We start from the raw sequence: 21,331 nt of genomic DNA on the forward strand, positions 1-21,331 counted from the left end.
CACTCCTTCTGTGAGTCTAAAAATAAAGAAGAGAAATAACTGACAAGGGTATAATTGAAAACTAACACATAATAATATAACTTTCACGCGAAACTAAAATTTCAAAAATCAACCAGTTGCGGGAATATCACTTTCCTGAAAACTATCACTTTCCTGAAAACTTTTCTTTTCACGCTAACGCTAACGAAACTAACCCTAAGTATGCAATACACATAAACATAAGTAAAAAAATAAAAAATAAAAAATTACAGGAACTCAAAAACTCATTCACACTTTTACCAAAGCTGGGCCATACCCTCATTTCTTCTTTGAGGATGATAATGTTATACAATTATGTTAGATTAGAGCTTCTACGATCCTCTCTCAAATGTCCTCTCAAACTCAAAATATAAGAGACTATTTTTTTTAAGCACTCCAAATGGTATGTTATACGTTGCCTCAAAATATAAGATTCTCAAAATTTTCTCATATACAGCGGGTTGCTATATGTTGAGATGTCGAACATTTATTTTTATTTTTGTGCAACATTGGTTGAAAAGTCAAAAAGCTGATTAAAATAAGGAAAGTAATAAGATAGAAAGTAAGTTGTTGTGTAAAAAATAGCATTTTTGATGAAATGCACTGACCATCTCCAATGCAAAATACTATTTTTTCATGCCAAAGCTATATTTTGAGAGGAGTTACAGTGTCAAATATTATATTTTAGTAATTCTGCTCCAATGGTGCATTTCATAAAAAATGCTATTTTTTTACACAACAACCATTCGTTTTTAACTACCACTCCCAACTATCATATGGCAATACTTTTGACAATCTCAAAATATGAGAGGCCTTTTGAGAGCCCATTGGAGTATATTATTTTCATTCACGTGCTATATTTTGGTTTTAAGAAACCCTTAGAGCATCTCCAATGCTAAAATGCTAAATTCAGATGCCAAATCTATATTTTGACAGTGCTACAGTGTCAAAATGCTACATTTTAGCAATCCTGCTCCAATGGTGTATTTCATACAAAATGCTATTTTTTGACACAACCACCATTCTTTTTCAACTACTATTCCCACCATTCTAAGTTTTATAAATCTCTACACTACACAGTGCTCTACCATAAACTCTAAAATTTAGTTTACAACACAACCAATTTCTCAATCCAAAAACTATTACTTGTGCAATTATTTCAATGTTGCTTCCGTCCCTCCAGATCATGCACAGACAAGACTCGATTCAAATTCACCATAAAAAAGAACTTCAAACTCAAATCTAGGGCTTAAATTCGGAGATACAAATAGATACCAATAACTGGTATATTGCACGAATTTGACAGGCAATCAAATAATATATGAACCGAGAGACAAGCTACTATGTGCTGTGTGAAAATACGGCATATTTACATGAAAATTCACATCAAGCAACCACAATAAGTTAAATAAACTCTAATAGAAAACAGTTGCCAAATGATCAAATAACCCACATTTATTCAAATTGGAACCAGCATGTTCAAATCACAAACAGAAGCTTAGAAAAAGCCCTGATTTCTGAAACAGTCACCTCAAGAACCAAAGTATTCAAGTCCAAAAAAAAACAGGAAAATAAAATAAATAAATAATATAATTATCAATCCAAATAAATCATCCATTGAGAAAGGAATTCAGACAAAATGTAAATTAAAAAATCAATTTTTTGGATAAAAAAGTGAAGATTCACATTTCGTGAGTAAATTAGGTCAAAATTAAAGTAAATAACATAAAAAGGCGATACAGAGAAAGAATCAATTGGACTACCTTCAAAACGCGCGAACGAATCAAAGATCAAAAAGGCGATACCGAAAAGTAACGGCGTACATTAACACAGCCGTAGAGTCAAAAAAATGCAAACTGCTGACATAGCAAGCTAGAGATTTCACGAAGAGCGAAAGCTTAGAATCGAAGTATAGAGCTTGAGAGGAAGGAGGTTGTGACCTTGTCTGAAGCTGCAGTGTCGCCGGAATCTTACATTCCGGTGGAATGTGGCCGGATATTCGCCGTATTATTGTTTATGTTGCCACCGTTCTCTCTCTCTCTCTCTGTTGCCTTAGACGAAATTGGAACCGTCCCTTCTTTCCTGTAGCCCCAGCCCATATAGCAATAGCTATTTGTTTTGCTACAATTGGCATAAAAAATAGCAAAGTTAAAAAATAGCGGCCCAAATAGCATTGCATTGGAGAGCCCAGTTTTAAGCCCACCTGCCATATTTTGAATTAGCAGCCCAAATAACATGTGGGTTGGAGATGCTCTTAGCATCTCCAATGCCCTCTCAAAGTCAAAATATAGCAGGTGGATGAAAATAATACACTCAAATGGGCTCTCAAAAAACATCTCATACTTTGAGATTGTCAAAAGTATTGCCATATATAGCAACATACTCTCAAAAATTTTTGAGAGCTCTCTTTTTTCTCATAAAGTGCAGTTTCTCAAAATATAGCAAGTGGATAAAAATAATACACTCCAAATAGCATTTTGGATGAAATGCACAATTGGAGTAGAATTGCTAAAATATAGCATTTTGACATTGTAACTCCTCTCAAAATATAATTTTGGCATGGAAAAATAGCATTTTTGCACTGGAGATGCTCAATCTCAAAATATGAGAGGTTTTTTTGAGCCCATTTGAGCGTATTATTTTCATCTACCTGTTATATTTTGACTTTGAGAGGGCATTGAAGATACTTATGGTAGAATTGTTAAAATATAACATTTTGACACTGTAACTTCTCTCAAAATATAACTTTACCATGAAGAAATAACATTTTGCAATGGAGAAGAAGTGACAAATTTTGACATGACCCACCAACAGGACTTGAACACGATACAAGTTAAATGAGTTATGATCATAAACGGATTGACACGATTAATCTATTAAGTTAATTGTGTCATGTTTGGATTGAGATTGTTCAACTCATTTAACTATACATGTCATAAACAAATTTCTATTTAAGTTCAAAAATAACTATCTAAACTTGTGTCTTATAATTTACTCTTTTATAGACTAGAGACTATTTAGTAATTTGGTTGGATTGAAACTTAGATTTTCCCACTATTTATTATTTGATTGAGTATTATTAATAATTTAAATAATAATTTTTTATTTTTTATTTTAGTAAATAGGTTATTAAACGGATTACATGTGTAACTCGTTTAATAAACAGGTTGGGTTAGTATTAAGGGTTTTCTGACACAAATATTAAATAAGTCGTGTTCAGATTAAGCTATTTAGTAAAATAAACTTAAGTCGACACAATGCAATTATGACATGTGAACACAAATGGCCACCCGTTAGATACACTTTGGTGATAAAATACTTAAAAATTACATCACTTCAAAAAGATAAGGGCATTTAAATTGGGTTAAATTTTTAACTGATAATAATTTTACTTATCACCCAATGCTAATACTTAAATTTCAAAAAGATATAAAAAAGAATTCTAAATTTTTAATTATCATTTCAAAACTTCAACACTTAAAATTTACTTATTAAAATTTTAAATTATTAATTTTATCAAATATAACCTCACGTTTCTTAACCTTATCATAAAGTAAAATTATTTCTAGTATTTTTTTTCCTATTTATTATTTCTAGTATTTTTATTATTTCTTCTTAGTAATTGTGAATTCACTTTATGTATGTATGTGTAATTGTGCATTTATTAATTATTTTCGACACAATTGTTCAAAAAGTGAAGTAATCAGTTCTAGTAGTAATTATGAAACAAAAAAGTGCGAAGTAGTAATTCTTTTTAAAATTTAGAATTTTAAAAAAATTATGGTCTTTTCTGAGGCGGCTTTTTCTGATTGGTTGGGTTTCAAAATTATGTCACCATCATGTCGCTACATCATCGATTGAAAATTAAAATTTCAATTATTCTACGACGGGACACAGAAGGCGTGGACGAGCTTGACCTGTTAGAAAAAGAAACTCCCTCTCTCATATTCTTAGATTCTTTTAGATCTCTGCTCTCTGTAGTTTCTCTCTCTATATGTATATGTATCTATGTACATGCTCTTATTGGTAAAACTGCAATAGCACAAGACTCAAAGCCATGTCGACGCCGGCTAGGAAGAGGTTGATGAGGGATTTCAAGCGGTTGCAGCAAGATCCACCCGCCGGAATCAGTGGTGCTCCTCAGGACAACAACATCATGTTGTGGAACGCTGTGATTTTTGGGTATATATACATACATACATATATTATACATATGCGATTTATGTGTTTTTATTTGGGCGATTTCTAACTTTGTTGTTCTGATTCATTTTGTGATTTTTGATTTTCGTAGACCTGATGATACTCCTTGGGATGGAGGTTAGTGACGTTCGTCTCTGCAATTCTACCATTTGATTTTCAATTAAGCTATATAACATATATATGCGTGTGTTCATTCGTCATAGTTTTGAAATTTGGTAAATTTTTCAGATTCGATGAGATTTTAAGATTCTGGATTATGTTTAATTGTGGCTGCTGTTTGCTTTTAGTTTATAGTGTTTGTGATTAGTCATTTTTGGGCTTCTGAACGCACACAGATTATATATATGTGTGTGTGTGTGTGTGTGTGTTGTGTTGATTGGTTAATGTCTTATTTTCTTAATCATGGTTCAGAAATCGATTGTTATTCTCAAGGATGCTCATTACAATGTTTTTTTTTCCCCGGAAGTTAATACAATGATTATTTTATCTATCAAAAAAGGGAAAAAAAGAAGAAGAAGAAGAAGAAAGGGGTTTTTAGTGAAGCATTAGTAAAAGTCTTCATTTTCAATATAGTGGAAGAAGAACTATGTGGTTGATAGTCTTGCAAAAATGTGATCTTTCATGTTTGAAGTCATTTTGCTTTAGAGTGTATAGACATGATAGGTAGAATTTGCACTTCCTAGTAGATGGAGGGTGAAGAATACAAACAGTGAAATTCATTGATTTATCTTAGATTCTTTGGCCAAACATAATTTTTGTTTAGTAACCTCCTGGAAGCCTATATTTTAATGTAACATTTTTGGAAATTCATGTAACCGGATCCAAAATTGGTTCTTTAATGTTTATTTGTGATAGCTTCTAGGTCACTGAAATGACAATCAATAGAAATAATTGTTCTATATTTTAAGAACCATCAAAATTTTGTATGCTCTTCTTACCTGTTGCAATACTCCAAAATCTGTGTAATGGTGCATTATGTGTAAAATATAACCAAATAAAGGTTCACTTCTAAAATAATAGATTAACGACTTTTTCCTATGTGAGCCAAAAGAAAGTTATCACTATGGTTATCTGAAGTACGTGGACCTATGGAGGGTTTTTTCTCATATTGTCATGACTCATGCTGACATAATGTCTTAAAAACTTTTTTAAGGTTAAAAAAACATCCTATTGAGGACAGTTCTACTTTTCAAGAGTCTATTTTAGTGGAATTGTGTAGTGTAATCTATCTCCCTATTGAGCATCATTTTTTCCTAGTTACCTATTGAGCATTATTGGATTTCTTATTTTTTATTTTTGGAACTGGTTATATGAGTTTCATTGTTGATGGAAAACAAGACTCTCAGTTAGGCTTTGGTGTTATTTATACATCTACAGTCACTACTACTTAATTGTTTTTCACTGGGAGCAAGGGGATCAACCTCTTCACCTTTGTATACAAATGAGCCTACTGGTTTCATTGTTTCTCAATATCTTGGGAGTTTTGACATTCTTCTTTGGGACAATACGACTATGAGTTGTATCCAGTATACCCCTCCCAACCACTCTTAATTAACAAGAATCACATTGGGATGACTTCAGGTGCTGTGTAAACCTTAATCTGATTGCTTTTTCGCCATTGTTTTCATTGAGAATGCATTATCTTGTTTAGGAGGTGTGATCTAGATGTGATTGAATTATGATTTCACATTGTCAATGCCAAGTGTTGTTTAATTTGGCATTTGTGGATTGTAGCCCATCTATGAAGCATGGATACTTCTATAAGGAGACATATTCATGTTGTGTCCATATCAGATACTTTCGAATACGTGTCCGATACTTAAATGTATCCATAATTTGAAATATATTATATATGTCATATTTCGAACATGAATCTGATATTTCTGTTGTCCACACATCCAATACTTTCAGATATTTCGGGGCATTTTTTGCAAGTCTTGAACGTTAAACATGTAACTCTTCCAAGTATAGTATCGTAATTTAATTATTAGAAAAATCTTAGAATTTCTTAGGAAGAAGTATTGAGATATAATGAGAATGTATCATGACTAATTTAAGTCCAAAATTTATCCATGCAAGACAACTCTCAATTCTTAGCTTGTTTGTCATTTTTTTTATAAGAGCATGTTAGTAACACCATATATAACAAGATGGCCAATTATTTTAAATTGTGTGTGTGTGTGTGTGTATTATTTTTTATGCATATTTACATAAAACATATATATTGTCGTGTCCATATCCTATTTTTAAGAATTTTTCATATCGCCAAATCTGTAATATTTTGTCCGTATCCCGTATCCATGTCCATGCTTCACAGTTGCTCATGAGTTGTGTTGGGTAACATGAAGTGGGTTGTTGAAGTACTGTATTATATATAATGGAGAAAGATTTGTAGGTTAGCTATGGTAGATAACTAAATATTGTTGGCTTTTTAGTTTCATTGGTACTTTAGTGATATATATATATATATTGCTTCACCTCTGCTTAGAAATCGTTTGTTACTTTCTTTCTGTTTAGCATTAAAGTATTTATAAGTGCAGGTACGTTTAAGTTGACTCTGCAATTCACGGAGGATTACCCAAACAAACCACCTACAGTCCGATTTGTCTCACGGATGTTCCATCCAAACAGTATGTCGTACTTGTTAACTTTATTGCTGTCCATTAATTGATTAATTCCTTGCTGTCATTGTCTTGATTGACAGTCAGCCATACTCTACCTTCAGCATACCTACACAGCAGGTCCTTTTGCTGATTATGTTTTTGGATTTGATCAGTCTATGCAGATGGAAGCATTTGCTTGGATATTCTACAGAATCAGTGGAGTCCAATATATGATGTTGCAGCTATACTCACTTCTATTCAGGTGTGGGCTCTTGATAATCAGGAAATAATTGCTATTTCGTGTCACATATTTGTTTATCTCTAATGTTATTATTTTGTATAAAGTGACTGATTAATGCTTCAACCCGCATCTTCAGACTTAACACTTTGAGTTTTTATCATTTCACTCATTAATGATCCATAGTATTTGTGTTCACAAAACTTGTTTTTACCATTTGCATATGGCGCACTATACAACTTGGTTTTGCGATTGAGCATTTCAAAATGATGTTCCAATTCATATCTGTTGAACCTTGTATTCTTATTGAAGCTTGTAGCATAAAGGTAAACCAATATTTAGAATTATTCTTAAACCTCTCTTGTAGGGGCCATTAGCCAAGTTGGTGTAACCTCTCTTCCCCAAAGGGGAGGTGAGAGTTCGAGCCCAATAGTGGGAATTGGTGTGTGAGTATTTACCTAAACCAAAAAAGAAAAAGAAAAAGAAAATGAGAGTTTGAGATTGAGTCTGTACTCACTTGATTGTGTATAATTTGGCTATTTTGCCTATTCAATGAAATTGCTTGCCTTTCAAAAAAGGAAAAAATGTCTTTACCCACTCCACCCCTTCCAGCATCCTGCGGTAACAGTCATTTAGTAAATATAGAAGTATAAAACAATATTAAAAAGAAATACTTGAAATATGGGGTTGGTTGCACTTGGGTTAGTTCAAATGGGTTTGGGTAATTTTGGAGTCATCCAAACCTGCCGAATCCAGTCTGTTGTCAACTTTGGTTAAAGACATCATTCAAAGTATCAGGCCAAGCACCTCTATAGAGCTTATATTAGTGAATACTTTTTTCTTTTTTCTTTTGATAAGTTATATTAGTGAATACTTTGAATGCTGTAAAATGGTCTGTCATGATGATTGGAGTGAGATTTATGTTTGTTAGAGGATATAAACATTAAAGTTACATCCCTTCTAACAGTTTAATCTTTTAGAGTAGCTGCAGTTAACACAGTATCAGAGCCAAAGGTCTCAAATTCAAAGTTCAAACTTCACCGTCACCTTGATAATTAAAATTGAAAACACTTGTTGGACCAAAAAAATGCCAGGCATGAGGGGCGTGTTAGAGGATATAAGTATTGAAGTTACTCACTCTCTAACAACTTAAGCTTTTAGAGTAGATGGTGGTTAACAATGTTTAAAAAATTTTAGGAAAGCTTCAAGTTATTGCTTATTAGAGTTTTTGAGCTTGTGGAATTCCCTCTATTAATAGCCACATATGCACGGCCTGAATCTTTCAAGATCTTCATTGTTTGCTTAATCCCATTGTCTAGCGGATTTGACAAAAAGAATAATTTTGAACCACTTTTACAATTGTTAATATTTTATCATTCTTCTATCAAATTTCAAAATCTTATGTCCAGAACTTTTCATCCCACAAAATAGCTGCTATACGATTTGTCTGTCATGTTTAGATCTAAATCCAACCAACTCACAGAGCTAGTCAACTAATGCGACAATCATTTTTATCATGGGGGCTTCCATTGTGTTTGTACCCATACAATGCATGCAAGTTAATCACATACGAAGATCCGGTGTGTGGATACATACCCATATCCGGCACACATACCCGAGTCCATGTAACATAGGGTATAGGAGATGTGAATCTGCTCTCTCTCTCTCTCTCTCTCTCGGTGAGAGTTGGCTCCCCCGGTTCTTTCCACACTCCACCTTTTTCTCCTCCTACTTCTATGCTCAACATAAAATGTTTCCTTTCACAACCTGTTAAGGATGACCAATTTTGACCTTATCTTAGTTGTTTACTCGTCCATGAGTAGGATCTGTGGTTTAGGTAAACTGCATATTGTTGGCATTCCTTGGAAACTGGATTTAGTAATCTTTTTTTGGTGGATGAAGTTTTGTTTAGCTTTTACCTTCAGTGGACACTTCTGTAATTTGTCTGAAATTGCGTTATTGGAGCCGAGCCGGGAATGTCCAAGTCAGCTCTGAACACCTAAAGTTCAACGAACTTCCTTGAATTAATCTTGCTTTCTATTGATCAAAAGCTTGAAATCTATTTAAACAGATACATGCCCCCACCCCAACAATCCTCTAATTCTTTTTGTGCTTCATAGGATTTGCACATACCAATTTTTATGACAAAATACTTCTGCAATGCTGTCTTTTAAGTCCCCAATAAAGAAAGCCCCATTGGCGGAATTTTCCCCCCATTGAAGAGAACAAAAGCAGCCCAAAATACATGTCACTTCAACTTTCCCCGATAAAGGGGAAAAAAACGTCACTTCAATTTTCACCAATTTTACTTTTAAACCTTTCTTTTCTTCATTTTTGTGAATAGCATCACACATATCAATGATTTGCGCATCCAATGTAGTTTTGTTCTTTGTGCTGCTACTTGATTGTAGCAATGCTGCTTATATAAATCTATCAGCATTTACTTCCTTTTTCTTTTTTTCTTTTTTTTTTTCATAAATAAGCATTTACTTCCTTCTTTGAAAGTCATAAAAAGTATAAATAAACTTGTTAACAACCATCTACTCCAAAAGCTTAAACTGTTAGAGAGGATGTAACTTGTATATATAAATCCTTCAACACATTACACGCCCCCTCACGTGTGGCCTTCTTTTGGTTTAACGCGTGTTTTTCAATTTTTTAATTAGGGTAATGGTAAGGTTTGAACTCAAGACCTTTGGCTTTCATACCATGTTAACAACCATCTACTCCAAAAGTTGTTAGAGAGGGTGTAACTTAAATATATGAATCCTTCAACAAAAGTAAATCCTTCTTCACTTGGTATACATATTATATATGTGTATATAATTATATTTAAGTAGAGAAATGAATTTGAGAACATTTAAGTGACCAAAAAAGTGTTGGGGAGTGAAAAATGACCAAATTTTATAAACCTTAAATCTCCGTATATGACTGTAGAAACAAAATACTGAAGCAGAAAGGAGATAATAACAAATCTGGAAAGAGAATTATGAAAAATGAACTGTCAGACCTATTTATTTTAAAAAATAGGATTTATGTAACAGAAGATGTTTATAGTAGTTGTTTTTGAACTTTCATGAATGCTATATCATTTGTAGATTAATTTAACCACAAACTATTGACATGGTTTTATCTTAAAACTTTCATGAACACTAGATTATTTAGGAGTTTTGGTTATTTTTTATCATAAAATAGCAAGTTCTGGAGAATATTTGAATATCTGTAAGTTGGATTGTATATTTAATGAGATCAGAAAATGCTATGGGTGATGCGAGTTCTTTCCTAGTTCTGAGTCCTGGTATATCTTAGCTATAAACATAGGGTCAGTAACTTCCGATGATTTATTCAATTATGTCTTTGAGCCGAGGAGTCGATAGGGTTGGATAGCATGTGGAGCAATACAATACAGGTAAATATGTTTTACAGGGTTGCTAAACAGTGTATTTCATGCAATTTTATCAAATTCATATGCAGCCACTTTAATGTTGTTTGATAGCAGTGTTATTAAAGGCTCAAGGTGCACCAAGGCACTAGTGGTCCTTTGGAGCCTAGGCGTGAGGCGCACGCTTGAGTGACGTGAGGCGCACATTGAAATTTTAAACTACCATAAAAGCATTCATCTCATTAGTCATATCAATATTCTAAAAATTAATATCAAATGTAAAAAAATAATTCCGTCAACTATATAAGCATTCAAGAACATAAAACATAGCACAAATTTGTTTTCTTGAAAGGCAAAACAAAATTTGTTTTTGAAAGGAAAAGCAGAGCACAAAAAGAAATAAATCTATTAACCCAAAAAAAAAAAATGCATAAACAAAAGAAGTAGATGAAGAGAGATAAAGGGTGAAGAAAAAACAGAGCCCAAAAGAGAGAGAGAGAGAAGAGAACGAGACAAAGAGAGAGAAGTAAGCAAAGATGAGAAGAGGGGTAGAGGAGAGGAGAGAGGAGAAGAAGAAGAAGAAGAAAGAACTGACATGGCTTCATCGTTCATCTCTACAATTAGGGCTTCGTCGTTGGTCTCACAGTCTCACTCTTTCCATGTTTGGTTGACACCGACTCTTGGGCTTTCTTATTTGTTTATTCTTTTGAACAAAAGTTCCTTCTCTCATACGCTTAGGTTTTTTTATTTGTTTATTAAGTTGCCAAAAGTACCCTTTTTAGCTTAAGAAAGAGAATAATAATTTTTTAGAGAAAAAAAAAAAACAGCGAGGCGCGCCCGATAAATAGGACGAGGCGCACGCCTAGTAAACATCAATGCACCTGGGATGACAACAAGCACTAGACCTGCGCCTCGAGCCTAAGCGCGCCTTTAACAACACTATTTGATACTACACACAAGTTATTAGTTGATAAAAACCATATTAACCTGTATTAAAACCACCCTGCAACTAACATATAGCCATATAGGAACACTATAATTAGTGAGAGATTCCGCATCTATCCATTTGTTTTTTAAGCATTATAGACTAGTTGTTTGAGTTAGGGAGTTTAAATGCACTGTTGGCATTTCAAGCTCATGGCATGCATTAGGGTGTAGGCATTTCAAAAATTACGAAGTGACGTTTGTATGAAAAGCTTCATTTCACTATGTCCTAATAATATGTTATGTAGTGCCATTTCTTCAGGTAGCAAAATTTTCAATTTTGCATATGATCATGGGTCATTTTAGTTAGAGCAGACCTGTTTCTCATATAGAAACTTCTCCAATTGATTGGTTTTGCTCTGCATTGATTTCTGATTCACTGACATCATGGTGTCCCCTTCTTATGTCAATAAACTATCTTAAACTTCCTTTATTGTGGGCCCCATCGTTATGATTTTATGATGATGTTCTGTTTTTTTTTTTTTGATAATTATTATGATGTTCTCTTTAACAACTGAAGTGGTTTGATTGTATTGCCTAGTTAAATTGATTTTCAGTCTTAATGTTGATTTTTTACGTGTCTGTATACAAGAATGATTGACTTTGTGTGCCACCTTAGGTATCATGTGTTTTTGTGATTCTCACATAATTTATCATTAACACTAAAGAGTCATATTGCTTATGTTCTCTCCAGTCTCTGCTTTGCGATCCAAACCCAAACTCCCCGGCAAATTCTGAGGCAGCTCGCATGTTCAGTGAAAATAAGCGGGAATACAACCGAAGAGTGCGTGAAATAGTGGAGCAGAGCTGGACAGCTGACTAAAAACGAGAAAAACATCACGTGTCTCTGTCATGCCCAAAAAAATAATTGTGAAAAAAAAAAAAAGAGTGGTATTAATGTTGTTGGTTTTGAAGTGATACTTCTCCAAACCTTTGTGTTTGCTGTACAATATACTTTCTAGCATTTTTATTAGGAAATTGCTTCGAATGACTTGATTTCCGCTTGTAGACAGCTATGATTGAAACTCATGATTGCCCAGTGATTGCTCCCGGTTCTTCTGTTATAATGTTTCATATATCCACGGTGTGGTCTTTGGAGCATTTGTATAGGAAGTATTATTGTAGTGATGTCTAGGACAATATTGTCATTGTTCATTGTGGGGGTCAAGGATAGATTTTCTATTGTAATGTTCTTACAGAACATTTGAACACTATGAATTGCTGTTCAGACTTTCTTTTTCTTAGTTGGTACTCACACACACATGCTTCCACTGAGACTCGAACCTGTGACCTCTCTCTTTGAGAAGTAAGAGCTTGGTACCGCTAGGCCACTGGCTTGTTGGTGTTGGTACTGTTCAGACTTCTTTCTTTGCTCGACTCATATATATATAGATATTGATTATTATATAAAGATTAGTAACATCTTTCGTTATGTAGATATTTTGCCTTTAAAGTGTGCAGATTGCATAATAATGAGTTCACCTGAACTAGATTTTGGATAGGTTGAATTTTCAACTAGTCTATCCGAGTAAAATATTTTGTGTATTTCGGTTGTTTCAAATAATTTCTCAAAACTTCACCAAAATAGCTTATTAATTAATCTTTCAAAAGTCATTTTTTGAACCTATCAATTTCCCTCTCAATCTCCTCAAAAAAAAAAGTACATGGAAGAGCTACATAGTGGTCAAAAAGTAATCTAGAGAGAGTTTAGACAGAGAAACGAGCCTCTTAATAAAGAGTTTTTAGAGAGAGAAAGAAATGATTTCTTTTACATGTGTTATAGTGACCAGAAACAAAACGACTCTTAAGAGAAGAGCAAATAAACCCAATATTTATTGTGGGGCAAGAAATACGAAGCGAATCTCTTCTTTAACAATAATAATATAATTTTCTATTTTTAGTTTCTTCAATTTGCTTTTATTATTATATTTTTTTGTCATCATTATTGTCTTAATATTTAACTTGTAGTATTACTTTCTAAAATATAATTTCCTATTTTTGGTTTCTTCAATTTGCTTTTATTATTATATTTTTTTTGTCATCACTATTGGCTTAATAATCGTATTACTTTCTAAATCCTTAAAAGTGATACGTAGAGTAGAGAAAAAAAATAAATAAAATGTTTTTTTTTTTTTTTTTTGGATGTTAAAGCAAACACACACTTTTTTGCCCACGCCCGAGTTCGAACCCTCCCCTCTTCTTTGAAGATGAGGAGGTTATACCATTTGGTCACAGGCCCTTTGGTAAAAAAAAAAAAAAAAAAAAAAAAAAGAAAAAAAAAATGTAAAAGAAGAAAAAGAAAAATTAAATAATCAAATGTTGGTATAAAAATAATTGGACCAATTGATAATAAGAGAAAAATTAAACAATCAATAACTCAAATAAGAATTTTAATTTTAATTAAAAAATACTTTAAGAAGCCAGACACAAAAAATGTTTTCAAAACTTTTGCCAAACACCAGAAAAATAAAAAATAAAGAAAACATTCTAATTTATTTTTCAGTATTTGGGTCGAGTCTATCAAGCGGGTTAGAAACTGAAAATCGGGATAAAATGCGAATTTGGCAAGTTGGTTTCTAGAAGAGTGTAAAATAACTTATCAAAAATTAATAATTAATTTATTTATTTTCATAAATATTTTACAACAATTAAACACTAAAAAATTTTTTAAAAAAAAATTATGAAAAATATTTTACAAAAAAACAAAAAAAAAAAAGACGAAGATTTGAAATTTAGTGGGAGATTCGACGTCTAGACTTGTACTCATTCCAAAAGTGATGCAATCTCATCATACTTCAAATTAACCAAAAATGTTTGGTTTAGTTTTCTAGAAGTCTTGATCTAAAAAACATATATAATTATTTTCAGAATTATAAAAGAAATTTTTAATAAAATTTTTAATTAAGTTTTATAAAATGGTTTTCAAAAAACTGCAATTGTTTTACAGTTTTCTAATTTTTAATTCTCAACAGAAAACTGAACAAAACAAGGCCCCTAGTTTCTCAATGAGTCAACATCAAATCTAGCAGTGATTCCTCTACGAACCTGATTTCTCTCCTTGATATATCGTTTTCCATTTGGCTATTTCTAAACTGGAAAGGAAGATATTAAAATATTTACAATTTTAAATGAAACATCTCAATTCTCAAGTGGATTAAAAAAAACATTATATTCCTTTGATTATATTGAAATATGACAGTTTTCCTACCTATGCTCTTCCTGGGTAAAAAAACACAAACAAACAAGTGAGATCCCTTTAGTGTACATTACAAGTGAGACATATTTATGCGTTCATATTGCACAGAATTGGTCGAACAGCAGCTCTGAAATCGTCATAGAATTTTTGCTCTGAAAACATGCATGCCCGTCTCCTTGCAGCTGCAGCCACCTTAAGTCTTTCCGTTTCTGGCATCCTAGTAATTTTCAGTATGGCGTCTGCAAATTCTTCCACAGTTTGGGCAAGAAATCCAGTTTGTTGTCCATCTTCTTCCAACACAATGTCCATTTTTGGGCCAGCAGAATTATGAGCTGAAAAAGAGGAAATGTGTAAGCTACATACGTGCAAATGCACATAAATTCTTTTAGAGGATCTATCATTATTCGAGACACAAATATCTAAAACAGCCCACCGATTGGTATGGCACCTGCAGCCATGTACTCCACAACGCTTATGCCAAAGTGCTCGTCTGTCATGGAATGGAGCCCTGCAACAGAACTCCCTAGGAGTCTCACCAAGTCTCTGCAGTACAAAAGAAAAATCAAATTAGTCTTACAATTTTTAAAAAGGAAATTACGGGAAGAATCTATCATACAAGAGTAATACAAGATATATCTAAGAGTTCCCATAGGATATTTCCATGTTTCTTGCTACAGAAGAATCCATTATATGGTCTATGAACTTCAGTTCAACCTGATCAGATTGACTTTTTTTAAATCAATCACCAACATATGCAACCAAAAATTGATTTCTATTTAGGTGTTGGTATTTGGATCCAAGATTTAGGCAGTAAGCCAGTAACAGTATAAACCAGTCATATCATCCAAGTTTGTCTGGATCCATGGTTATTTGCATCTTCATGAACTGTAATAAGATATGATAAAGTTGGATGTATATAACTATAGTGAAGGAAATCACCAGGAGTTCTCCACCAGAAAACCATGTTTTCACTACATAATTTGAATCTAACACTTGCCACATAATCATCTTCCTCAAGGCAATGCTCAAGACTTGTCAAATGGAAAAGGAAAAGATAGATCAACGCTCTAATTTAACCCGTGGGAAATCATTGAGGGTTTCATGGATTTCTCATGGAATTACGTAAAAGTAAAATAAAGTGTTGTTCAGATATGGGCATTTCACATTCATAGAATCAACATGATATCTGATAAGAAGTGACATGGAACAAACCTATACATCAGATTCTTGTAGAACTCTACATACTCTGCCACCTTCAGTTCAATAGCTTGATCTTTCAAATTCTGCAGTCTTTCCTCATCTGCCTTATTCCGACAACTACCCACAAATAGGAGCTTTGGTTTAGGCAAGTCTGCATCTAATTTATTGATGGCAATTGAAAAAGCCTCAAGTTGAAGAGCATGTGCCTGGTATATACATGAATTCTTTTGTTAGTGTGCGTGCATGGGGGCCATTGCTTTGTGCAAAGGTAAAAGCCCATGCTGCCAAGCGTGTGAAAACAGGTTTTGAGTCTAGGGAAAGCCACTCTATGCAGAGGTAGGTCTGATAGTGAATCTGTCCCTCCAAGCACCCTCAATTGACGAGGACCAAAACTAGGCATATATATATATATATGGGGTTCAGAATTTAGGGTTTTCAGACATATAAATACACACACGCACATAAGAATGAAGTATAAAGGGATTTGAAATAACTAATAGAGGCCCCCAAAAATGACCACTATAGTTATAGCACCTTGTGCAAAAAAGATTTATAAAAATGCCCACCTTCTCTGGACGGAATTGAGCAACAGAAATTATTGTTGGATTTTTCATTTGTCTTTCCAAGGGAAGTACCTGTTTAGACTACAGCCGGTTAAAATATACATGAATTTGAACCAAAATATATCAAGACAAATGGTAGAAGAATTAAAATAAAAAAATATACAATATATACAGAAACCAAGTATAGGATAGGGATTCCATTACAAAAAACATAAAGGGATATTGTGAAGCAAAACAACTTGCTAGAAATAAATAAGAAACCTAACTTGAAGGCCAAACTGAGTAGGCATAAAACCCTGGTGGCAGCAGACTCCTTCCCCCCAATAGCAAATTGAGGAATTCACCAACAAAATAATTAACCATGATTATGAGAGAGAAATCTTGGTAGATATTGGAACATTTAGCCCCAAAACTGATTTCAGAAAGAATATAAGGGAAATTTTAAAGAATGTATAAGAAACGAATCTACTTTTCTACATTTGCCCCTTTCTTTTTCCGCAAGTATAATGCTTTTCCATTTCTTGGTGGGTAAGTATTACACCAATCCAATTCATCCACCAGATAGTAGTCCTGGTTTTCAGAGCTTAGAAACATAGAGGTACCAGCCAACATAAAAAAAATTGTTAAGGTTTAATTAATGTCTCTCTTGTTTTCTACTAATCATCTCATTCAAGAAAAACAAAATGTCTCTCTTGTTCTTTGAAAGAATCTAGCAGAGCATTACATAATTAAAGAACCAGAGAAATTAGAAGTTCCAACCTGAAGTCCTGAAGTATCACAAGGAGGGTAAACTCGCTTAATGCGGCCTGGATTTCCCCAGAGCTTCTCAATATGAGATTGTGTCCAGGAAGAGTTCACCATTGCAAGGTGTGCACAAGAGCCTACTATCCCATACATCCAGCTAAATAATATATAATAGATGACCTTGCACTGGGATAGCCAAATGCTGCCACATGAGTGATTTTTGTAAGATTCGCATGTGAGGAGAACAATTACTTAATAGGAGACTTAACTTATGAGGAGAACAATTACTTAATAGGAGACTTAACTTACTATCAAACTTCAAAAAATATAATAATAAAAATTCAGAAATTTAACAACTACTTAAGCAGATGATAAATGAAAACCACCACAGTAAAATAAAACTTCCAGAACTCTCAGGTTTATTAGAAAGAAAGGGTTACAGACGTGACTGTGCAGAGGGCATGGGCATAATAAGATTGGATGAGCTAAACAATGTTATAATTCGTGGTTGGGTATATCTTTGCTCAAACAAATCTTAGACAAACAGCAACAAACATGTGAATTGTGGCCCTTCCTATCAGAGGCTGAAGGAGCCATCTATTCTCCTCCTCACAGCATCTAATTATAGTAGAAAAACTTTTGGATCATTTTCCAAAGTCATGCGTGCCTTTCAAGAGAAAGTACTTACAATAGAAGCATGCAATCACAAAACAAACCTCTGAGCAATCAACGCATTATTATTATACATTGAATTCCGTCCACGAACACGAGATAACATGTCTAAACTGATGGTTGGATAATGTGTGTAGCAAATAACTTTGCATCCAAATATGCGTGCAACCGGATAAGTAAAAGCATATCCACTAGTATCGAAATAGTAATGTGGGGTGAACTTGGATAAAGCTTCCCATGAAAGATAGACTGAACCAAAGCTTTGACCAATCATGGTGAAACGAGGGTAAGTGGTTTCTTCAATCCACTTCCTTTTATATAAATGTACCACCTGAAACCCACAAAAAAGAGAAAAAATAAAAAGAAAAAAAAAACAATAGAATAAAGAATATAATTATTAAAATAGACTTATCAATCAGACAACAAGAATTATTATATATAGAAGAAAAAAAAGAAGAAGAAGGTATTATTACACTAGCAGAATCATGTATGGTGAAAATTTAATGGCAGTTGAACTTTTGTTCTCTCAACATGTGTTGGATAGTAATGATATTTATAAGCAAAAGTGGTGCAAAATGTTGAGTTTCATGATCTTTTTTATGCATGACACACAAACCTGGAGAAAAACTTGTAAATTGGTAGTTCTGTCATGGACTGCACATTGGAGGTGTTGACTTAATAAGGTGTTACAAATCATATGTAAATAATGACACATGGAAGGGACTCAATTGAAAACAGTGCAAAGTAAGCTGGAATGGATGAGGTAATGAAATCCAATTTAATGATGTCTTCATTCACACACCCTAAAGTTCTTCCTCAATACAACTATTAAAAAATAAAAATGTCCGATTAAAATTTTAGATAAAAATTTTGATTTTTTTTTTCTAATAGCATCACATTGCAAATCAAGCATGTGAGAATTTCAAGCACCTAAAACTAAAAACAAGACCAAGTATGATTTTCCCATTGCTTGAAAAGTAAGAACAAAGTTCAGTTTTTTGGATGAAGGAAAAAAAAAAAAAAAAAGGGGGTTACACATATACACATACAAACATACATATATATATATATATATTACACACCTTAGGTGGAGAGACTAATTTGACACCAAAACGATCTAGGGCTCGGGCCGTCAAGCTTTCAGGGGAAGCGTCGTGGTCTCCGGTGTAGATGATGCAATGAAGATGAGGAGTGTCTTCTTGAATGGCTTTAACGGCGCACCAGAGAACTCTCTCTCCACCGCCACCGTCGTTGGTATAGGGGTGGAAGAACCCTACGGCCCTTTTCCTATTCCAGCGACCTCCCATCACAATCCATACCATTCTTGCAATTATTAGGGCTGAAACTGCAGAGATCAGAGCCCATATCAATGTCACAATCGCCATCGACTCTGTTTAGAGAGAACAAGAAAGAATGATATATCCTACTTACAATAAAGTCTTCAAAGCAATGGAAGTCTTTATTCGACCATTTCTATAAACAACTATACAAAATTGTATACATGATGTTTAGTCCTGATTCATAACTGTTGTTAAAAAATAAATTAAAATAAATAAATAAATAACTCAAAAGTTACTATGTACCTTAATACTGTTATTACATGGTCTAAATTATGGAATTGAATCCTCTAATTTAAATATTCTCTAATTATGACATGTGATACTTAAAATCTATTTACTATTAGTATTAAATCACGTCAATTAATTTATAAAAAAATTAAAATTAAAATTAAAAACAATTTATCAAAATTTTAAAAAAATTTCACGACGTTATCTCTCCCTCCTCCCTCTCTCTGCTCTTGCTCATTCCTACTATTGGAGGAATATCAAGACATATATATATATATATATGAATATACAACTAAAAAGCCCTATTTATAGAAAAGATGAGATAAAACGTCGGTCAGGTTAAAAGAGAGAGATAACGATGTTAAGTGTCGTTAGAATATGGTAAATTTTTCTTAATTCTAAGAGCATCTCCAGCGGTCTGTTAAATTTTTTTTTTTTTTTTTTTTGGTAAATCTGATATGTTAGAGTAGATTTACACAAAAAAAAAAAAAATTGTACTAACTATTTTTAGCTCTAGCGGTTATTTTATACCTTTTTGTATAAAAAATTGTACCTCAATAACAACCCATCACGTGTCATACCCAAGGCCCTACATAACTTTTACAAACCTACTTTATTCAAATTATGTTTTTTCGCGACTAAACCTTACGTCCCAATTCTCCTTAATTAGGAAAAATATAATAATTTCCCCTTATATTTCACTTTCCCATCCCACCAATAGCAAACCTTTTATGTCGTCGCCAACGAAATTCTAACTTATAACAAATAATAAAATAAGATTTAAGTATGTAGAAACTAAGTGATTAAAATATATATCTAATTTTTGGTTAGTACATATTTATCTTATTAGAATATAATGTAAAAGGATAAAAAAATTTAAAAAATCCTAGAATCTACCATATGATCAGGGGCGGAGCCAATTAAGGCCCAGTGGGGGCATGTGCCCCCCCTCACTTTGCTCCAACCTACTATACATAGGTATATATTTTTGGTATATATATATACTTACATGGTAATTTTAAATAGTACCCCCCTCAAATTTTCAAATTTTTTTAATTTCCTTTTGAAAAAAAAAATTACATATATCCCTTCTTCAAATATACAATATATTTTTCCTTTTCTAATTTTTGTTTCCCTTTAAAAAAAAAAATTATTTTTTTCACTTATGTATAATTATTTATTTTTCTATTTTTTTAAAAATTATTTCTTTTTATCGATGATATTTATGATTATATTTAATTAAAATATTATTAATTAATATTTTGATTCTTATATTTGTAACTATATTTTTTTACGGTGTTTATTTAGTATATTATTTTACAACTATTTTTTTTTTATTTGTCTTTTTGATTTAAAAAAATTATATTGTCATATTTATTAATTTTTTTTTTTAACAAGTGCATTGTGCCCCTCGGAAATAAAATTCTGACTCCGCCCCTGCATATGATTGCAGAAGATAAGATTAAACGAAAGTGATGAATCAAACTATGTTTATTAAAAATAAAAAATAATAGATGGTTTTATTAGCTATAATTTACTTTATTTCTTTTAATAATTTTAAAATTTTAACAACATTTTTATTATTATGATTGTTAAATATTTGATTGTACTAAAAAAAATAAAAATATATATATATATATATATAATTTATCTTCAATTTGTTCAAGTTGATTTTTTTTTTTTTTTAAACATATGTATGTTAGGGCGACTCCAACATGATGAAAAGATTTTTTAAACGAATATGGAAAAGTGCCTCATTGGAGCCCGCCCGCTGACATCTATAACCAAATCGAACATATTCTAATTGTGAATTAATTCAATGTGCATGATGTCTAGTTTCTTTCCATCACCACGACATCAACTTGTCAAAAAATAATAATAATAATAATAAATAAATCAAATCATATAAATGATGTAATGTAGGGGTTTTTTTTTTTGGGAAAATTATATATAAATGGAGTCA

At 32.6% G+C, this 21,331-nt stretch overlaps 2 protein-coding genes across 5 annotated transcripts; one reads left to right on the forward strand and one right to left on the reverse strand.

Annotated features, from left to right (window-relative positions):
- Nucleotides 1–3,908: 3,908 nt before the first annotated feature.
- Nucleotides 3,909–12,669, forward strand: LOC132313699 (ubiquitin-conjugating enzyme E2 2). The gene is made up of 5 exons (XM_059812597.1): nt 3,909–4,200; nt 4,310–4,335; nt 6,759–6,848; nt 6,995–7,083; nt 12,120–12,669. The coding sequence occupies exons 1-5, from the start codon at nt 4,076–4,078 to the stop codon at nt 12,246–12,248; spliced, it is 459 nt and encodes a 152-aa protein (XP_059668580.1). The 5' UTR covers nt 3,909–4,075; the 3' UTR covers nt 12,249–12,669.
- Nucleotides 12,670–14,575: 1,906 nt separating this feature from the next.
- LOC132313700 (GDP-Man:Man(3)GlcNAc(2)-PP-Dol alpha-1,2-mannosyltransferase) lies at nt 14,576–19,290 on the reverse strand. Of its 4 annotated transcripts, XM_059812600.1 has the most exons (8): nt 19,232–19,290; nt 18,883–19,145; nt 17,845–18,131; nt 17,144–17,330; nt 16,388–16,456; nt 15,834–16,027; nt 15,055–15,164; nt 14,576–14,953 (listed from the first exon to the last, which is right to left on the reverse strand). In XM_059812600.1, the coding sequence occupies exons 2-8, from the start codon at nt 19,120–19,122 to the stop codon at nt 14,709–14,711; spliced, it is 1,332 nt and encodes a 443-aa protein (XP_059668583.1). In that variant the 5' UTR covers nt 19,123–19,145; nt 19,232–19,290; the 3' UTR covers nt 14,576–14,708. The 4 variants fall into 4 exon arrangements, with proteins under 4 accessions (XP_059668583.1, XP_059668582.1, XP_059668581.1 ...); XM_059812599.1 differs by having other exon boundaries at nt 15,070–15,164; nt 18,883–19,273; XM_059812598.1 differs by having other exon boundaries at nt 18,883–19,271.
- Nucleotides 19,291–21,331: the final 2,041 nt, after the last annotated feature.

The sequence above is a fragment of the Cornus florida genome, unplaced genomic scaffold (assembly GCF_030987335.1).
Source record: "Cornus florida cultivar Cherokee Brave unplaced genomic scaffold, ASM3098733v1 CherokeeBrave_3.0.0_Hap2_Chr06, whole genome shotgun sequence".
In the NCBI taxonomy this organism is placed as follows: Eukaryota; Viridiplantae; Streptophyta; class Magnoliopsida; order Cornales; family Cornaceae; genus Cornus; species Cornus florida.

Excerpts from the sequence above, each read along its gene's own strand:
- LOC132313700 (XM_059812598.1), bottom strand. The coding sequence starts at position 19,185 with ATGGCGATTGTGACATTGATATGGGCTCTGATCTCTGCAGTTTCAGCC. Across the intron at positions 18,132-18,882 it reads AATTAGTCTCTCCACCTAAG|GTGGTACATTTATATAAAAG; the intron begins GTGTGTAATATA and ends TGTGGGTTTCAG. Across the intron at positions 15,165-15,833 it reads TACAAGAATCTGATGTATAG|AGACTTGGTGAGACTCCTAG; the intron begins GTTTGTTCCATG and ends TTTGTACTGCAG.
- LOC132313699 (XM_059812597.1), top strand. The coding sequence starts at position 4,076 with ATGTCGACGCCGGCTAGGAAGAGGTTGATGAGGGATTTCAAGCGGTTG. Across the intron at positions 4,201-4,309 it reads TGGAACGCTGTGATTTTTGG|ACCTGATGATACTCCTTGGG; the intron begins GTATATATACAT and ends TGATTTTCGTAG. Across the intron at positions 6,849-6,994 it reads ACGGATGTTCCATCCAAACA|TCTATGCAGATGGAAGCATT; the intron begins GTATGTCGTACT and ends GGATTTGATCAG.